Source organism: Biomphalaria glabrata, chromosome 1 (genome assembly GCF_947242115.1).
Source record: "Biomphalaria glabrata chromosome 1, xgBioGlab47.1, whole genome shotgun sequence".
Taxonomy (NCBI): Eukaryota; Metazoa; Mollusca; class Gastropoda; family Planorbidae; genus Biomphalaria; species Biomphalaria glabrata.
Window position 1 is genome coordinate 45,156,825 of NC_074711.1, and position 13,898 is coordinate 45,170,722.

Here is a 13,898-nt window from a genome sequence, read left to right on the forward strand (position 1 = left end):
TCTTCAATGAATAGGGAGAAAATATCCAAAGATGTAGAGGGGTTCAAAATAAATATTTTCTAGTTCTCTAAGCAAATTTAAATTTTCTTTTTTGTAACAGTCAAACTAGAGTTCTACTTTGGCCAATGAGCTAGCAATTCGTTTCCCAACAATATACATAAACTTGTCAAATTTCTAGGAAAGTTTAAGAGCCGTTTTTGAGGTCAGTATCCACCCAGGTTTTATTTTCCACGAAGGTACGAGTTGAATCGAGGTATTGTTATGATTTGCATCTGGATAAATATACCAATAACCTTGTCAGTTTTAAAATTGTCTTCATGTATCATCTAGTAAGAGTGTGACTTTTTAAATAATATACTTATTTTTTTTTTTTTTTCTATAACTATTTTAATAATAAAGCAATTTTTTATTTCTGCAAATTGTTTGGCCCTACAAATTAATATTTTTTTGTACAGTTGCAGCTATAGAGTTTTGATACAGATTTGATCAGTTGCCATCACTGCTTGTGCATGAATAGATCTAATTTCTATTTGATGTTGTTTTTAGGCTCTCCATGAATACCAGCCCTCTGATAAGGATAGTCAACAGATGTTAGCTTGGATCAAAGTTATTGAAGCTGCAACACTAAATTTAGTCAAGTCAGTCTTGTTTTAGTGTATTCTTTTCTAGAGTTCTTCATTGAATTATCATGAACAATTTTTATAAAATTAATAGTGCAAAATTAGATTTTTATTGATCAGCACAATAGTATTTCTCTGATAAAAAACTCTAAATATACAAAAATATTTGTAGGTTTCTATACACAGACAATTTTTTTTTAAAGCTTCATTGACCCAATACAAAAGCTAGTGCGTTCTTTTGCTTGGGATTTCTCTTGTATAAATGTTTAGTACCACTCCCCAAAGTGTCTATCATAATTATCATACAGCTTTGAGACCTTAAAGATTAATGATTATTTATCACTGCCACAATAATAACTGTACAGTTGCCTCATTCTACTGATTGTCTTTGTTACAATATTGTAAAAATTTTATGTATATTCTGAATAAAGGAAGCATCAAAATTAGGACATTAGAATATTTCAATCCTGTTTTTGTTACCAACTCAGTTATTCATTTCTGAATATTTCAGTCAGGATCTAGAATTAGGTATGAATCACTTACCTCGTCTATTTTCAAAATTAATGTCTTGCCTTTTAACTAATGGACATGATGTAGCCAAAGCAGCTGTTGAATCTATGAAGGTAAATGTCTTGACTCAAACTTTAATAGACTGATATATACATTTAGTGTGGGGGGTTTTCTTTCTAGATTTCAGTCTGTTTTCATTTTTTCTGTTTGTTCATGAAGATTATTTTGATTTGTTTTTCAGACATTGTTGCTGAGTGTGAACAAAGAAAAAGTTGTCAAAAGTAGTACATCACTGGCTGCTATACAGAAGTTAGTGAAGACCATGGAGGCTGGGTTAGGATATCAGTTCTGTTCCGTGTGGTCATTGGTACTTCAGCTGTGGTCTACTGCATTCTTGGTAAGAACTATTGCATGCATGGCTATATAGTTTGACTTGTATAAATCTAATGCAGTTTATATTTGTCATATAACAAAATTAAGTTTACACATTTATGACAGCATTTCTCCAAATTTGTTTTCTGAAGCAAGTTGTAGCTTCTGAAATGTCTTTTAAGTCTCTAGATATTCTTTCTTTGATATTTAGTAGCAATTTCAGGTCTTCCAAATATCAAAATTTACTTGTTCAAAATAATTCTTTCTAATTTCACTTGCTCCTTTTCTCTGTCCTAGTATTTTTTTTTTTATTGTCATGTATTTTTGTTTAATATTGTGTCTATTTCTTCATAATGTCAAATCCTTCTCACTTTTTATTAATACATATGTAACATTATTGACAAATTGAGAAATATCATTCAGATATGTCTAAGAAAGTATCTTGTAATCTTCCTCTAGTGTTGATGTATGCTTTTATTTACCCTCACACAAAAAGTTGTTATGTAAATAAGTTTTAGGCTACGTCTAATTAGGAGTTTCTGAGTTTATATTCAGGCCTTCTGGTATAATTAAGTTAATGTGTACTTCCAATTTTGTATGAGCAGATAACTATAAAAACATAGAGTAAAGCTAAGCATCTTGCAGAGAAAGATGACACATTTTATTGAACAAACCAATGCAAGATGCTATAGAAAGTGAGGGACTTTACACTAACACAATATGATGCATGATTGAAACAGTGATTTTACTTCAGTCATTTCTATTGAATATTAAATTAGGAAATATTTTGTCTGTGTTTATATTTACTTCTGAAAGTAAATAGGCAGAGAATTGTTCTTTCTCTAATTTAACTGAAACTAGAAACAAAATATCATTGTTGTACATTCTTACTTTAAGTCCCTCCATCCATCCCTGGCCTGCTTTAGCACACCTATCCATTCTGATCTATTCTGTGCTTTAAGTCTTCAAATCTGGACCCTTAGCTGTTGTAGATATGCCTCTACATCATCAAGTCACCCTCGAAAAACAAAAGTCAGGTCCATTTCTGGGCATAGGTCGTTTTCCATTGTAATCTGTCTGGTTTTTCATGTGTTTTAGCTGCCATTATTTTCAGATAAGGTGCCCTACCCTAGCCTTTGTGGATCCCTCCACTTCCTGCAACGTAGTGGGTTTGATTTTGGTCCACTCCGGGTATTTTTTCTCTGTACCCACCATATCTGTAGGGCATTGCCTTATCTGCCACTTGGGGAGGTGCTTGATGGGAGATCAAAAACTCCACATGAGTCTTATTTAAATAGATCAATAATTTTGTGGTCAATTAAATATGTTGCAGTATAAATATCAACATAGTATGTTTTTAATCTTATTTGCTTTGGGTTTTGTAAGTATAGTGTATTAGTGATACATTTATAAATGGTTTTTATTTTAAATGTTTTTAATTTATCATCTAGGCTTTGGGAAGTATTATACCTCAAGCATTGTTATCGGTAAGTGAGGCTTAGTTTTACTGACATGTTTTGTTACTATGATATTAATATTTTTTAAAAATAAACTTAATACAATATTTTCAAATAAAGCAAATATATACATGTTTAGGAAAAAAAAACATTCCTTAGAATAAGCCATTAAGTAAAGACGCGTTTTCAGCCTCTTAATGGGCAGGCCATAAATTTAAGCTGAAAGTAATATAATACTATGTTCTTAAAATGATCGGAAATTCCTACTGACATGTTGTGGGCAAGGTACGAGTTGGTTAGCCTTGAAATTTTGCAGAAGAGCCTAATGTTAAATTGTGATGAAAATAGCACAGTAAGTATGTGAGTTGCCTCATGTGTTTAACTGATTCTTTATACTTAACATTTCAAAAAATTCATTTTGTAATTGTTTCTTGTTGCCAGTGTCTGTCATCACTGGGTGAGTTGAGAGACAGTCCACACTTTTCTTACAAAGGAGAGATGGATCATGCTGTTGGAAGTGCTGTCAAGTCCATGGGTCCCAGACTAGTATTGGAAGCTCTTCCTCTGGGTATTACTGGAGAAAAGTAAGAACTATATATACTTTATATTTCTCCACAAGCTTAGTGAAGTAAAATGTCACCGTCTTATGACATCACTAAATATTATTCTTTAAACAATTATTGTATTTGTTTAATATTCAAGATTGGAAACAGTAGTTGGTGAACTTTTAACTTTTAAAAGTAGTTTTTAAATTGAGCAATAGGAAACTCTTAGAAAACCCCAAATGTGTTAGGAATGAAAGTGTCTAAATCTTTACAAAGCTTATATCAACCCTTTCTGTCTTGTCTATCTGTTTAAAAAAAATTGTAGTGGTACAGTGGTTAGAATGTTGGCTCATGGAGAGTTTTAATTCAGTTTGTTCACATTTTTTTTTTTATAAAAGCATTTAAAAAAAGGATCATGGTCACATTCACCCAGATACTCCCCCCCCCCCCCTTTTTTCCTAACCAGTCCTAACAAATCATAATGTATTGAGAAAGCTAAAAGCATAATATAATGCATAACAAAAATAATTGGTGTAAGTATTTCAAATCGCACAGATTTATTATTGTTAGTCTAGATTTTTTTTTAAGTATTTTTATACGTTCTTGTTTTTAATGTCTTTGTCTTATAAATGATTCAACTGTTTACAATGTTAAAAAAAATCATTACTGTAACTGTTTGTTTGTTTCTGTATCAGTGATAATTTAGAGTTTCCTCGAGGTTGGCTTCTTCCTGTGATCAGAGACAATGTCACTCACACTGAGCTGAACTTTTTTGCAGTCTACTTTTTACCTTTAGCTGCCAAGTTCAAAACTAAAGGTTGGCACACATTTTAAACATTAACATTTTAAAATCATCTGTATGTATAGACTCATTTTTCACTGTACAATATTATGTGATGTTAATTGGTATAACATAGCAATTTGTTTTTGTTATAGTTTTTGAAATCTCTTTTCTAGCTGATGAATTGTCCAAAGAGAAAAGATTAGCAGAATCTAAAGTTTATGAAACTTTACATCACCAGATGTGGTCACTTCTAAAAGGTTTTTGTGATCACCCAACAGACATAACTAAAGTAGGTGCAAGATGTTTTTACTCACATGCAATGTTAACCTGCACATTCCACACTAGCTTTTAAAATTATAATAATTAAGTTAACTATGTTTCCAAATAATTCAACTCCTGACATTATCAAAATGTACTGCAAGTTCATTTATTTTCCTTGAGTGCTCACAATGTTATTTAATCATTCACATTTAGATTGAACTATGACTCAACATGGTGCTTAGTGTTTTGATGATTATTGATTTTTAAATGTCAAATGTATATTCCTTAACATCTAACTAAGAAGTTTCAAATTAATTTGCTGATTAAAAAGTTGCTTTTATGCAGATATTTATAAATAACCAATACCAGGTATTTCCATTTTCATCTTGTTCTATCTTTTTAGAGTTTTCAAGCTATAGCCAAAACCCTTGGTACAGCATTAAATGAAAGAGAAGACCTACAGCTTGATGTGATGTCAGCCTTGAGATCATTGATTACTTGCAGCCTACAAAATGGTACTATTTGATGCTTTCATTAAGGGTCATTCAGAGCAGCTTAGAAAAAAAAATTAAAGAAATATTTTGATAATAATAATTTGAGTGGTTTTCCATGTTTTCTCTTACAGAATCAGATAAAAAAGAACTTGGCAGGTTTGCTAAAAACTATTTGCCCATATTGTTTAATTTGTTCACTGAAGAAAGTAAATCCAATGATGGAGTCAGACTTGCTGCTCTGGAAACAATCAAAAAGTATATGTTAGTGACAGACAAAAAGGTATGTTCAAGATAAATCAATAGCTAGTGCAATAAATTGATTTTTTGAAAGTAGATAAATGAATGTACCTAATAATAAACTTTGACCTATCTATATAAAGTAATAGACTTTGACATTTCTGTATAAAGTAATAGACTTTGACCTATCTGTATAAAGTAATACTTTGATCTATCAGTATAAAGTAAGACTTGTAAAGTAATAGACTTTCAATTTTTTGTTCAGCTTGTGATGACCTACTTGGATAAATGTCTAGAGAAAATAGACTTGGACTCCAAGAATTTTAAAAAGTAAGTTTCAGAGTTGTAGTAGTTGGTCAATATTTGGTACACTATCTAGAGGTTACATTTTCAATTTCGAATTTATACAACAATCCATTATTAGAATTAATAAATATATCACAGTAAAATATTTCCTAATAATGAAATTAAAAGCTTTTGATTAAAGACATTTTCAAATTGCTAATTTTGACCAAAAGATGCAGATGTCTTGTTACAATTATCAATGTTCTGCATGCATATAGAGGCTGTAATTACTGAATGCTTATTTCTTCAGTGTGGCATTACTGGATCTGGTCATTGCAATGATACCTTATGCTGATGATGTCAGTTTGAATAAAATATTCAACTTATCTCTTCAGGAGTTATCGGTAAATATGTTTATTTTTTTGTAATGAAGTTTTATATTTTGTCATTTGCTTTTATCTGGCAGATAACAGAATTATACAACTATAATTTATAAACTACAGGAATTTAAAAAATTAAAAAAAAATATATGAATATAAAAAATCTCTATATTGATCAGACATGCCTATAGTCCCGCATTATGCGGAACCGTCCCGCAAAATCATCAAAAAAGCTCATGTTCCGCTGTTCCGCATTCACGATTTTTTGTTCCACCAAGTCTGAATTCCGACAAAAAAAAATCGCCGTTTTACATTATTTATTAATAGTGCGATATGAAAATACTGAATGCAAAATAAAATATATATATATATAGGTCTGTGTTTATTGTTTACATTTCATCTCCCAGACCCGGTGTGTCCTAAATTTACGAAGATATGGTTGAGCTAGATCTAGACATAGATCTACTGATCTATTAGTCTAGGTCTAGATCTAGATCTATTCTTAGAATCTAGTAAGTGCTAATAAGCCAAATGTTTCATTCAAATCCCTTTTTTTTCCCGACAATGGCTCTACTAGATCTAGTCTAGACTAGATCTATTAGTGAATTTAGTGTATCATGTTTTAGTATTACTATTACTAATACTAGTATTACTATTAGTATAAGAATTTAGATCTAGAATTCTAGATCTTCTAGTGACAAATCTAGTCTAAATTATAGTAAATTAGTTTCTAGAATCTAGAAGTAGGACTAGCAGTCACTAGCACTAGATAGAGTCTAGATCAGCGGTTCTCAACCTTTTAGGCTCGGTGACCCCTTTTTACAATCCCCCACTCTGCCGTGACCCCCTCCCCCCAAACACACATACAGCAACAGAAGAATAGACAAAAACAATTCAGTTTTTCGATGGTCTTAGGCGACCCCTGGCAAATCGTCAATCGACCCACAGGTTGAGAACCCCTGGTCTAGATTAGATGATACTAAATCTAGATCTATCTAGAAATAGACTTAGAATGTGATAGATCCAGTATTCCAGATTGTAAATTTCTATGTATAATTATGTAATTAATTTAGTTCTCAATAAGTCTATAGATCTAGATATAAATATTTAGATCTATAGTATTATTGATATAATTATTATAATCTGTGTTCTTAGACTTAGAGGACTTATTAGATGTAGATCTAGACTAGTAGTAGTAGTTGACTCTTATTTTAGAACTAGAACTAGAGACAACATCTAGAGTGACTAAAGTAGAGCCCTAGAAAAGGATAGATTATCAAGTAGATCTAGAATCTAGAATAATCTAGATAGATCTAGTCATTACATTTAGATCTAGTAGTAAAAAAAAAATAGTAACATTTGAGTCTAGGTCATTAGAATACATTTTGGTTAGAATTCATCATATATATAGGAGTTAGAACTATTGATTTCAAACAAAAGATATAATTATGAATTAAAGGTTTTCTTACTTTTAATGATACTATTTACATCTAATTTATAAGAAGCAAACTAGTATTGTTATTAAAGTAATATAATGGAAGTTTTATTTATTGCGTACAGTATGGGTGACAAACATAAACGCGTGTACATTCCACATTGGGGCCCAAAATTCCACATTTTCAACCTGAGTGTTCCACATTCTGGGTCTTGGTGGTAGGCATGTCTGATTGATGTAACAAATTATGGTCTGAAAAATCACAAGCATATGATAGTGCCCATAGATCAGTACAGATACAGAAGTTGACAAATGATTTCACAAATCTCCTGGGAGCAAAACAAAATTTACGGATTAGCATTTAGATTTGATTATTGACTTAAATCTAGATTCTAGGTGTAGATCTAATTCAGTAATATATATGTTATATATTTTGATAATGTAACAAAATGTTTTAAAAGCCCATTGTGGCAGTGACCTAGAGTAGGCCTAAAAAATCTACTTCTTGCAAACAACTGACATGTCTGTTAGCAAGAAAGTGTGCCCCACAAGGAAGCCTTAAGTTAAACTGAAATGAATATGCTCACTGTGCTATTTTGTTGCTGTAATTCTCTCACCCTAAAGTATTTCTCTTCATGACTCCTCTGGTTGCTCTTGCTTAAGAATTTAAAAGTTTTTTTCTCACAGTTGCTTTTTTTAATCATTTTTAGTGACCCCAGAGTAAAGTTCCTCTCCATTCATGTATGGTTTAACGACCAGTGAAACAAACAGAAGTGTAGCTCATACTCTTGAAGAAATTTGAAAACTCAAGCTCGTTTTCATTTTCAAATACCTTAATTCTTTATAGCTAATTAAGAGACAAGTTCCTAACAGTACCAGTAAAGCATAAATTTCTAAAGTGAATGTTCAGAATGCCTGGACCTGATAGAAAGCTAGATGCCAAGTACAAAAGAAGAAAAGCTGTCACAGTTTTCTCATCTAAATGTACAAACACAAGTGCCTTGCATTCATTTTGTGTTGATATGTACAGTTAAGCTGATGTAGTGTCATTGATTTGGAACATTATTTTGAAGAAAACACTTAATATTAACTTCTACTTAATTTAAACAGAATTCCACAACCTTTTATTTACTTCGCCATCACATGGCGGTTCACTAACAGGGGTTAGAAAATTTCTTAAAATGTTTGCGAAGCCTATTCCTGTCACTACACACTTTAATCATAAATATTTCTTCATGTAAATTATTTCCTATCTATATTTATATATAGTTCCAGCAAAACAATTTTGTTTAAAATGATTTTATTTAAAAAAATCCTACAATTTTTATGACAATTCTTTTCTATTTAAACAAACATTTTGTAGTCTGAAGATAAAGGAATCCAAAAAAAATCCTATAGAGTGTTAGAAGAAATCAGCAAGAGTGAATCCAGCAATTGTAAAGAGATAGTGTTATGTAACTTACAACAAATTAATGAAACCATCTTAAAGTCCTTGTCCAAGTCTAGTCCTGCTGCTAAAGCTGTAAGTACAAGATATTTAGTCATTAGTAGTCCTTGTAGAAGTGAATAGGATTTCATCAAGTTCAAATGTTTGTTTTATTTCTCTGTGCAGCCACGTCTCAGATGTTTGATCCATCTGTACAGAAATTTGCAAGATAAAAGTTTGGATTTCTTTCTGTCAACATTGCCTGAGGTAAGAGCACTTTGTTCTTGGTTACAAAATGAAAAGTTTGTTGAAAAGAATTTGGATGTAATGTTGACTACCTATTTCAGGCTATCTTGTGTACTAAAGAGATTGGATCCAAAGCAAAGGCTGTGGCCTTTGACCTTTTGGTTGTCATGGCAGAGACATACATGAGGTGGAATCCAGAGCATTCTGAAAATGGTATTGTGCATTGTTTTGTGTGTGTTTTAAATGTTAATATAGAAGTCGGGGACAAGACATAGGATTTAAAAAAAAAAAAGTAAACCTACATTGATTGTCTGCTGCTTGCATCATTAAAGGATTATTTGAGACTATTTTTAGTAGGCCTGAACACTGACCTGCAACATCCAACCTGTGTAAACTGCTCACAGGTGGGGACATCAGGCCTCTTAATAGTACACTTTCATTCATTACTTGTTGTTACTTATTTAATTATTTAATTTAATAAAAAAAGATATAATATACATTTTTAAGGTTATTCAATTGGTAAAAAGTGATTAGCTGCTTATAGCAGTCTTATTAAGGTTTAGGATTTAAAGTAGTTGAACGTATTCTAAATTTTGCGTAAAGCATTTTTTAATACAAATTAAAAAATTAGAGCACAATTAATTGTATATTAATTACATTTTTCATTTTATTTGTCAGAAAATCTTTCAGCTTTTGTGCAGCATGTGATGGCAGGTCTAGCTGGCTCTGTACACATGGTTAGTGCTACAATCTTAGCGCTCTCACACATAGTCTTCAAATTCAAAGGTAAGAGTATAGAGGACTATCACTCTCACACATATAGATTACAGGTAGGTCTTGTAAGACTACCACTCTCACACATATAGATGACTGGTAGGTCTTGTAAGACTACCACTCTCACACACATACAGTTTCATAATGTGTAGGTAAATGATTCTAAATTTAAAAGTAAGTCTTCTAGCTCTTTCACACATTGGCTCTTCAGTTAATACCTCATTGGCTTGCTGTCTCACACAATCATACACTTAGTTAAATTAAACTGTTCCTGAGCTGCTAGAGCTGAAAACCTCTAGGGTTAAATTGTTTAACTTTAGGCCTTAAATTTATATTTTTTTGTTTTAAGTCATATATTAATAAAATTATCTTTAACTTTTTGTAAGTCTTGGTGAGCTAGTACTTGATCATTTCATTACCTTTGTTTAGATTTTAGACACTATTGTTTGAGTACCCTTTTGTTTGATTGCACTGAAGGCTTATTTGAATAAATTGTGTGTGTATTCCCCAGGAAAGTTGACTGGCCCAATATTAGACAATCTAATAGACAATGCTTGCTTATTGTTGTCATCTAAAACCAAAGAAGTCTCCAAAGCAGCTGTAGGATTTATCAAAGTCCTGCTGTCTGTCTATGAAAACACTGTCATAGCTTCTCATCTTAAACAATTGGTAAGCATAGCATAGGCTTACATTAATCAAAGTTACCCATAAACACCCATTTTATGCAAATTCACATGGTCCTAACAAAATGTTTCATTAGAATGAAAAACTATACAAATATATATATAACTCAAATAAGGGAAATTACTGTTACTGCGCAATCACTGGCCTATCTCAATACTGCAAGATTTACTTCCCCTTTTCTATATAGAACAACAAATTAATTAGTTTTAATTCGTTAGTTTTTGTTTGGGTCATGTATTGTCTTTGACAAGGAATAATTGTGGAAAGTTTTCAATTAATCAGAGAATGGGAAGTAGGAGAAAACCATATAAAAGAATTCACTAAGACAAAGTGAGTAAACATACGCTTAGTTAAAAAAAACAAACCTAGCCATCTGATAGTTTCATGGCAGCTTGACAACTAAATCTTACTGAGAACTCAAGATTGCAAATCCCTTTGACTGTAGAGCAGTCAGAATAGTGTTCATGCTGTATACATTGACAAGTGAAATTATTAACATCAGGAATACCAAACTTTTTAAAAGGGTTTCAAAAATAGTTTATCAATAACCATTCTGACAATACTTGAAGCTTTTTCTTTGACAATCAATTATTTCTTACCTTGCAGTTGAATAGCCTCCATGATGTTGCTGTGAAAGGTAGCATGAAGAGATTTATTAAAATCATCTATGCCAAGTTTATAAAGAAATTTGGGTAAGTCTCTCAAACGATGCATTTTTATTTGCTAGAAATTATGGATTATTTAAATACTGAAGATTAATTTCATTTTTTTATTTGTCTTGTTCTTCTTGTAGCTATGAGTTGATCTTATCCATGACCAAGCCCAGTGTTCACAAACTGTTGAAGAATCTTCACAAAGCTCAAGAGAGAGCTAAAAGGAAGAAAAATGGCAAAGAAAACTCTGAGGATGACAGTGAGAGTGAAAGTGATGATGACAAGTTTACAGCTCAGCCTGAGAGGTGTTTTTTTTTTTTTTTTGTTTGTTGCTTCTTAACTAACTATTCAGTACTTTTTGGTTTGGGCTATTGTTTTTATCAGTTTAGAATTCAATTATGAACTGTATCTAAATGTTTGACGTAGTAAAAAAAAAAATGACTTCCAATGTTTTCAGCATTGATGATTTGTTACAAGATACAGACTCTGAACTAGATGAGGAAGAGGAAGGTGTGAGCAAAAAGAAAAGTAAAAGAAAACGTGGCAATGATGCTTGGTTGATGGAGTCGGGAGAAAATATAGTTGACTTTATGGATCCAGGAGCATCAAAACAAGTTTTAGGTAGTTGTTTGTTTTGTTTTATCTTATTGCATGTTCAGTGTTTCTATTTTTTCTTTCCTTTTTATCTTTACTTCAGTTCATATGTTCATTGCTGCCAAACTCAAGCATTTTGTTTAGTTTCCTAGAAAAGAGATTCTTTTGAGTCTTTAAAAAAATATAAACTCTCTAAATAGTTGTTGACATTTTAATAGCATAGTTTTGCTTTTCAATGAAGTAAGACTTTTGTCATTTGTATTAGTGTTGTCATTGGTGCATATAGTCAAAAATTTTTCAGTTATATTTGTATTAATGTTGAGTCATAGGGCATTGGTGCATATAGTTTGAACTGTATTTTTGTCCTCAGCTACGAAACCTGAAACTGGTGTTAAAGAGAAAAAATCTGATCAAGAAAGAGGCTTTAAATTTTCTTCTGATGGTCGACTTATAATTACAAAAGATGAGGAAGAAAACAAAAAAGGTGAGTAGTCCTAAAGTTTGGCTCATGTAGTCCTCATTGTATTGAAGTCCAAGTCTTCAATGTAGTTAGGTCCTAAATAATACAAAATATCTTTAAACATCTTTACTTGCAGATAAATCTAATAAGAAAGTCAAAGATATTGATGCTGAAGATGATGATTTGAATGATAGTCTAGGTCTATATGTAGAAAATATTAAGGTAAGTGAATGAAGTAAGCATGATGTCAAGCACTTTGTTCATCTTTACTATATTTTTGTTTGTTCAAATATTTGGGGAGGCATCAAGACATTTCAGTCTGTAATGCATTCAGTTTAGGCAAAGAGCCCATGCGGGTATATTGTTTTTGGACTAGCTTATTAGGGTATGGACTAATAAATGTAAGAGTGCTTGAGGACATTGATTAAGTGTACATTGATCAACTCAAAGATTTTCTTTTTAAAATCATAGGCATAGTGAAGAAGAGCTTCTAAAGCCTTTCTCAAATCTAATGAGGTTATTTCTTCTACATGTGGCTTAGTTATTAATAAACATTTCTATACTTTTTTTTTAAACAGACAATGAACAGAAAAAGAAAATTAACAACTGAGCTAAATGATGAAGAGGATATTCCCCCAGCTTCTAAATACAAAGGTAATACAAAGAACTCTTGTTTTTTTTTTGTTTTTTTTTTTTCTGTTTGTAATATTTTGTTTGTTAGTTCCGTTTTCTCCAGTGTTTGTTGTTGGAAAGTCAAGAGTGTAGAAGAAAGATGTTTTACATTTCCTGGTATTTATTTTGTTGGCCATTATCTCATATAAAATATATCACACCTTTTCTCAACATTCATTTATTTTAGCTGGAGGCAGTGGTATCCATAGACCTGTTAAGAATACTGTTAAAGAGAAAATAGAAATAGGACAGGAGTACAGATCTAAGGTCAGTGTAGTCTTTGTGATTGTGTTTAAGGAAAACTGGCCAAATATGCTGTTTTCTTTTATGAATTTTAAGATAGCCATTTTTTAGACCATCTATTTTGAACTTGAATACAATGTCTTAGAACTACCAGACTGCTGTATCTTTTTTCTGTAATTACCAAAATGGTACTATGCTGCTGTACTTATTATTTTTCAGTACTTGCCTGTTTCATAAAAAAAAAAATTATTAGTCAGCAACAATAGCAACCATTTTGTAATAAAACCCCATGTGTTTACAATGTATTTGTGTGGTTTTACAAGAACAATTTTTGAAAATTTGTAATATACATGAACCAGGTATGTGAAAGGTAGGTCTAGGCTTGTAATAAGCCTTAAGTTGATCGATGTCATGACTTGTATTGGAGGGCAGTATTGTCTCCCAAATCATATGACGTGAGCTCGAAGGTGCCTCTATCTATGCCTTTACTTAACTGCATGGTGTGCTGTTAAGTGTGACAATCAATTTATTGGTTGATTTAGACTGAATTTAAAGAATTGGTTTAGACTGTTAGGTGTCTGAATTTGAAGAACTGATTTAAACTGTTAGGTGTCTGAATTTGAAGAATTGGTTTAGACGGTTAGGTGTCTGAATTTGAAGAACTGATTTAAACTGTTAGGTGTCTGAATTTGAAGAACTGATTTAAACTGTTAGGTGTCTGAATTTGAAGAATTGATTTAGACTGTTGGGTGTCTGAATTTGAAGA

General features: G+C 31.6%; 1 protein-coding gene across 1 annotated transcript in view; it reads left to right on the forward strand.

Moving 5' to 3' along the window:
* LOC106064234 (RRP12-like protein) overlaps positions 1–13,898 on the forward strand; it is a 29,541-nt gene that overhangs the window by 12,791 nt on the left and 2,852 nt on the right. Inside the window, exons 10-32 of the mRNA XM_056038991.1 lie at positions 547–638; positions 1,132–1,243; positions 1,372–1,527; positions 2,954–2,989; positions 3,401–3,543; positions 4,200–4,321; positions 4,462–4,577; positions 4,953–5,064; positions 5,175–5,323; positions 5,546–5,610; positions 5,876–5,969; positions 8,744–8,902; positions 8,993–9,073; positions 9,154–9,265; positions 9,731–9,838; positions 10,338–10,495; positions 11,117–11,202; positions 11,304–11,468; positions 11,621–11,784; positions 12,128–12,241; positions 12,354–12,439; positions 12,796–12,871; positions 13,077–13,156. Of these exons, the coding sequence (XP_055894966.1) occupies positions 547–638; positions 1,132–1,243; positions 1,372–1,527; positions 2,954–2,989; positions 3,401–3,543; positions 4,200–4,321; positions 4,462–4,577; positions 4,953–5,064; positions 5,175–5,323; positions 5,546–5,610; positions 5,876–5,969; positions 8,744–8,902; positions 8,993–9,073; positions 9,154–9,265; positions 9,731–9,838; positions 10,338–10,495; positions 11,117–11,202; positions 11,304–11,468; positions 11,621–11,784; positions 12,128–12,241; positions 12,354–12,439; positions 12,796–12,871; positions 13,077–13,156 (2,586 nt within the window). The remainder of the gene's footprint in view (positions 1–546; positions 639–1,131; positions 1,244–1,371; positions 1,528–2,953; positions 2,990–3,400; positions 3,544–4,199; positions 4,322–4,461; positions 4,578–4,952; positions 5,065–5,174; positions 5,324–5,545; positions 5,611–5,875; positions 5,970–8,743; positions 8,903–8,992; positions 9,074–9,153; positions 9,266–9,730; positions 9,839–10,337; positions 10,496–11,116; positions 11,203–11,303; positions 11,469–11,620; positions 11,785–12,127; positions 12,242–12,353; positions 12,440–12,795; positions 12,872–13,076; positions 13,157–13,898) is intronic.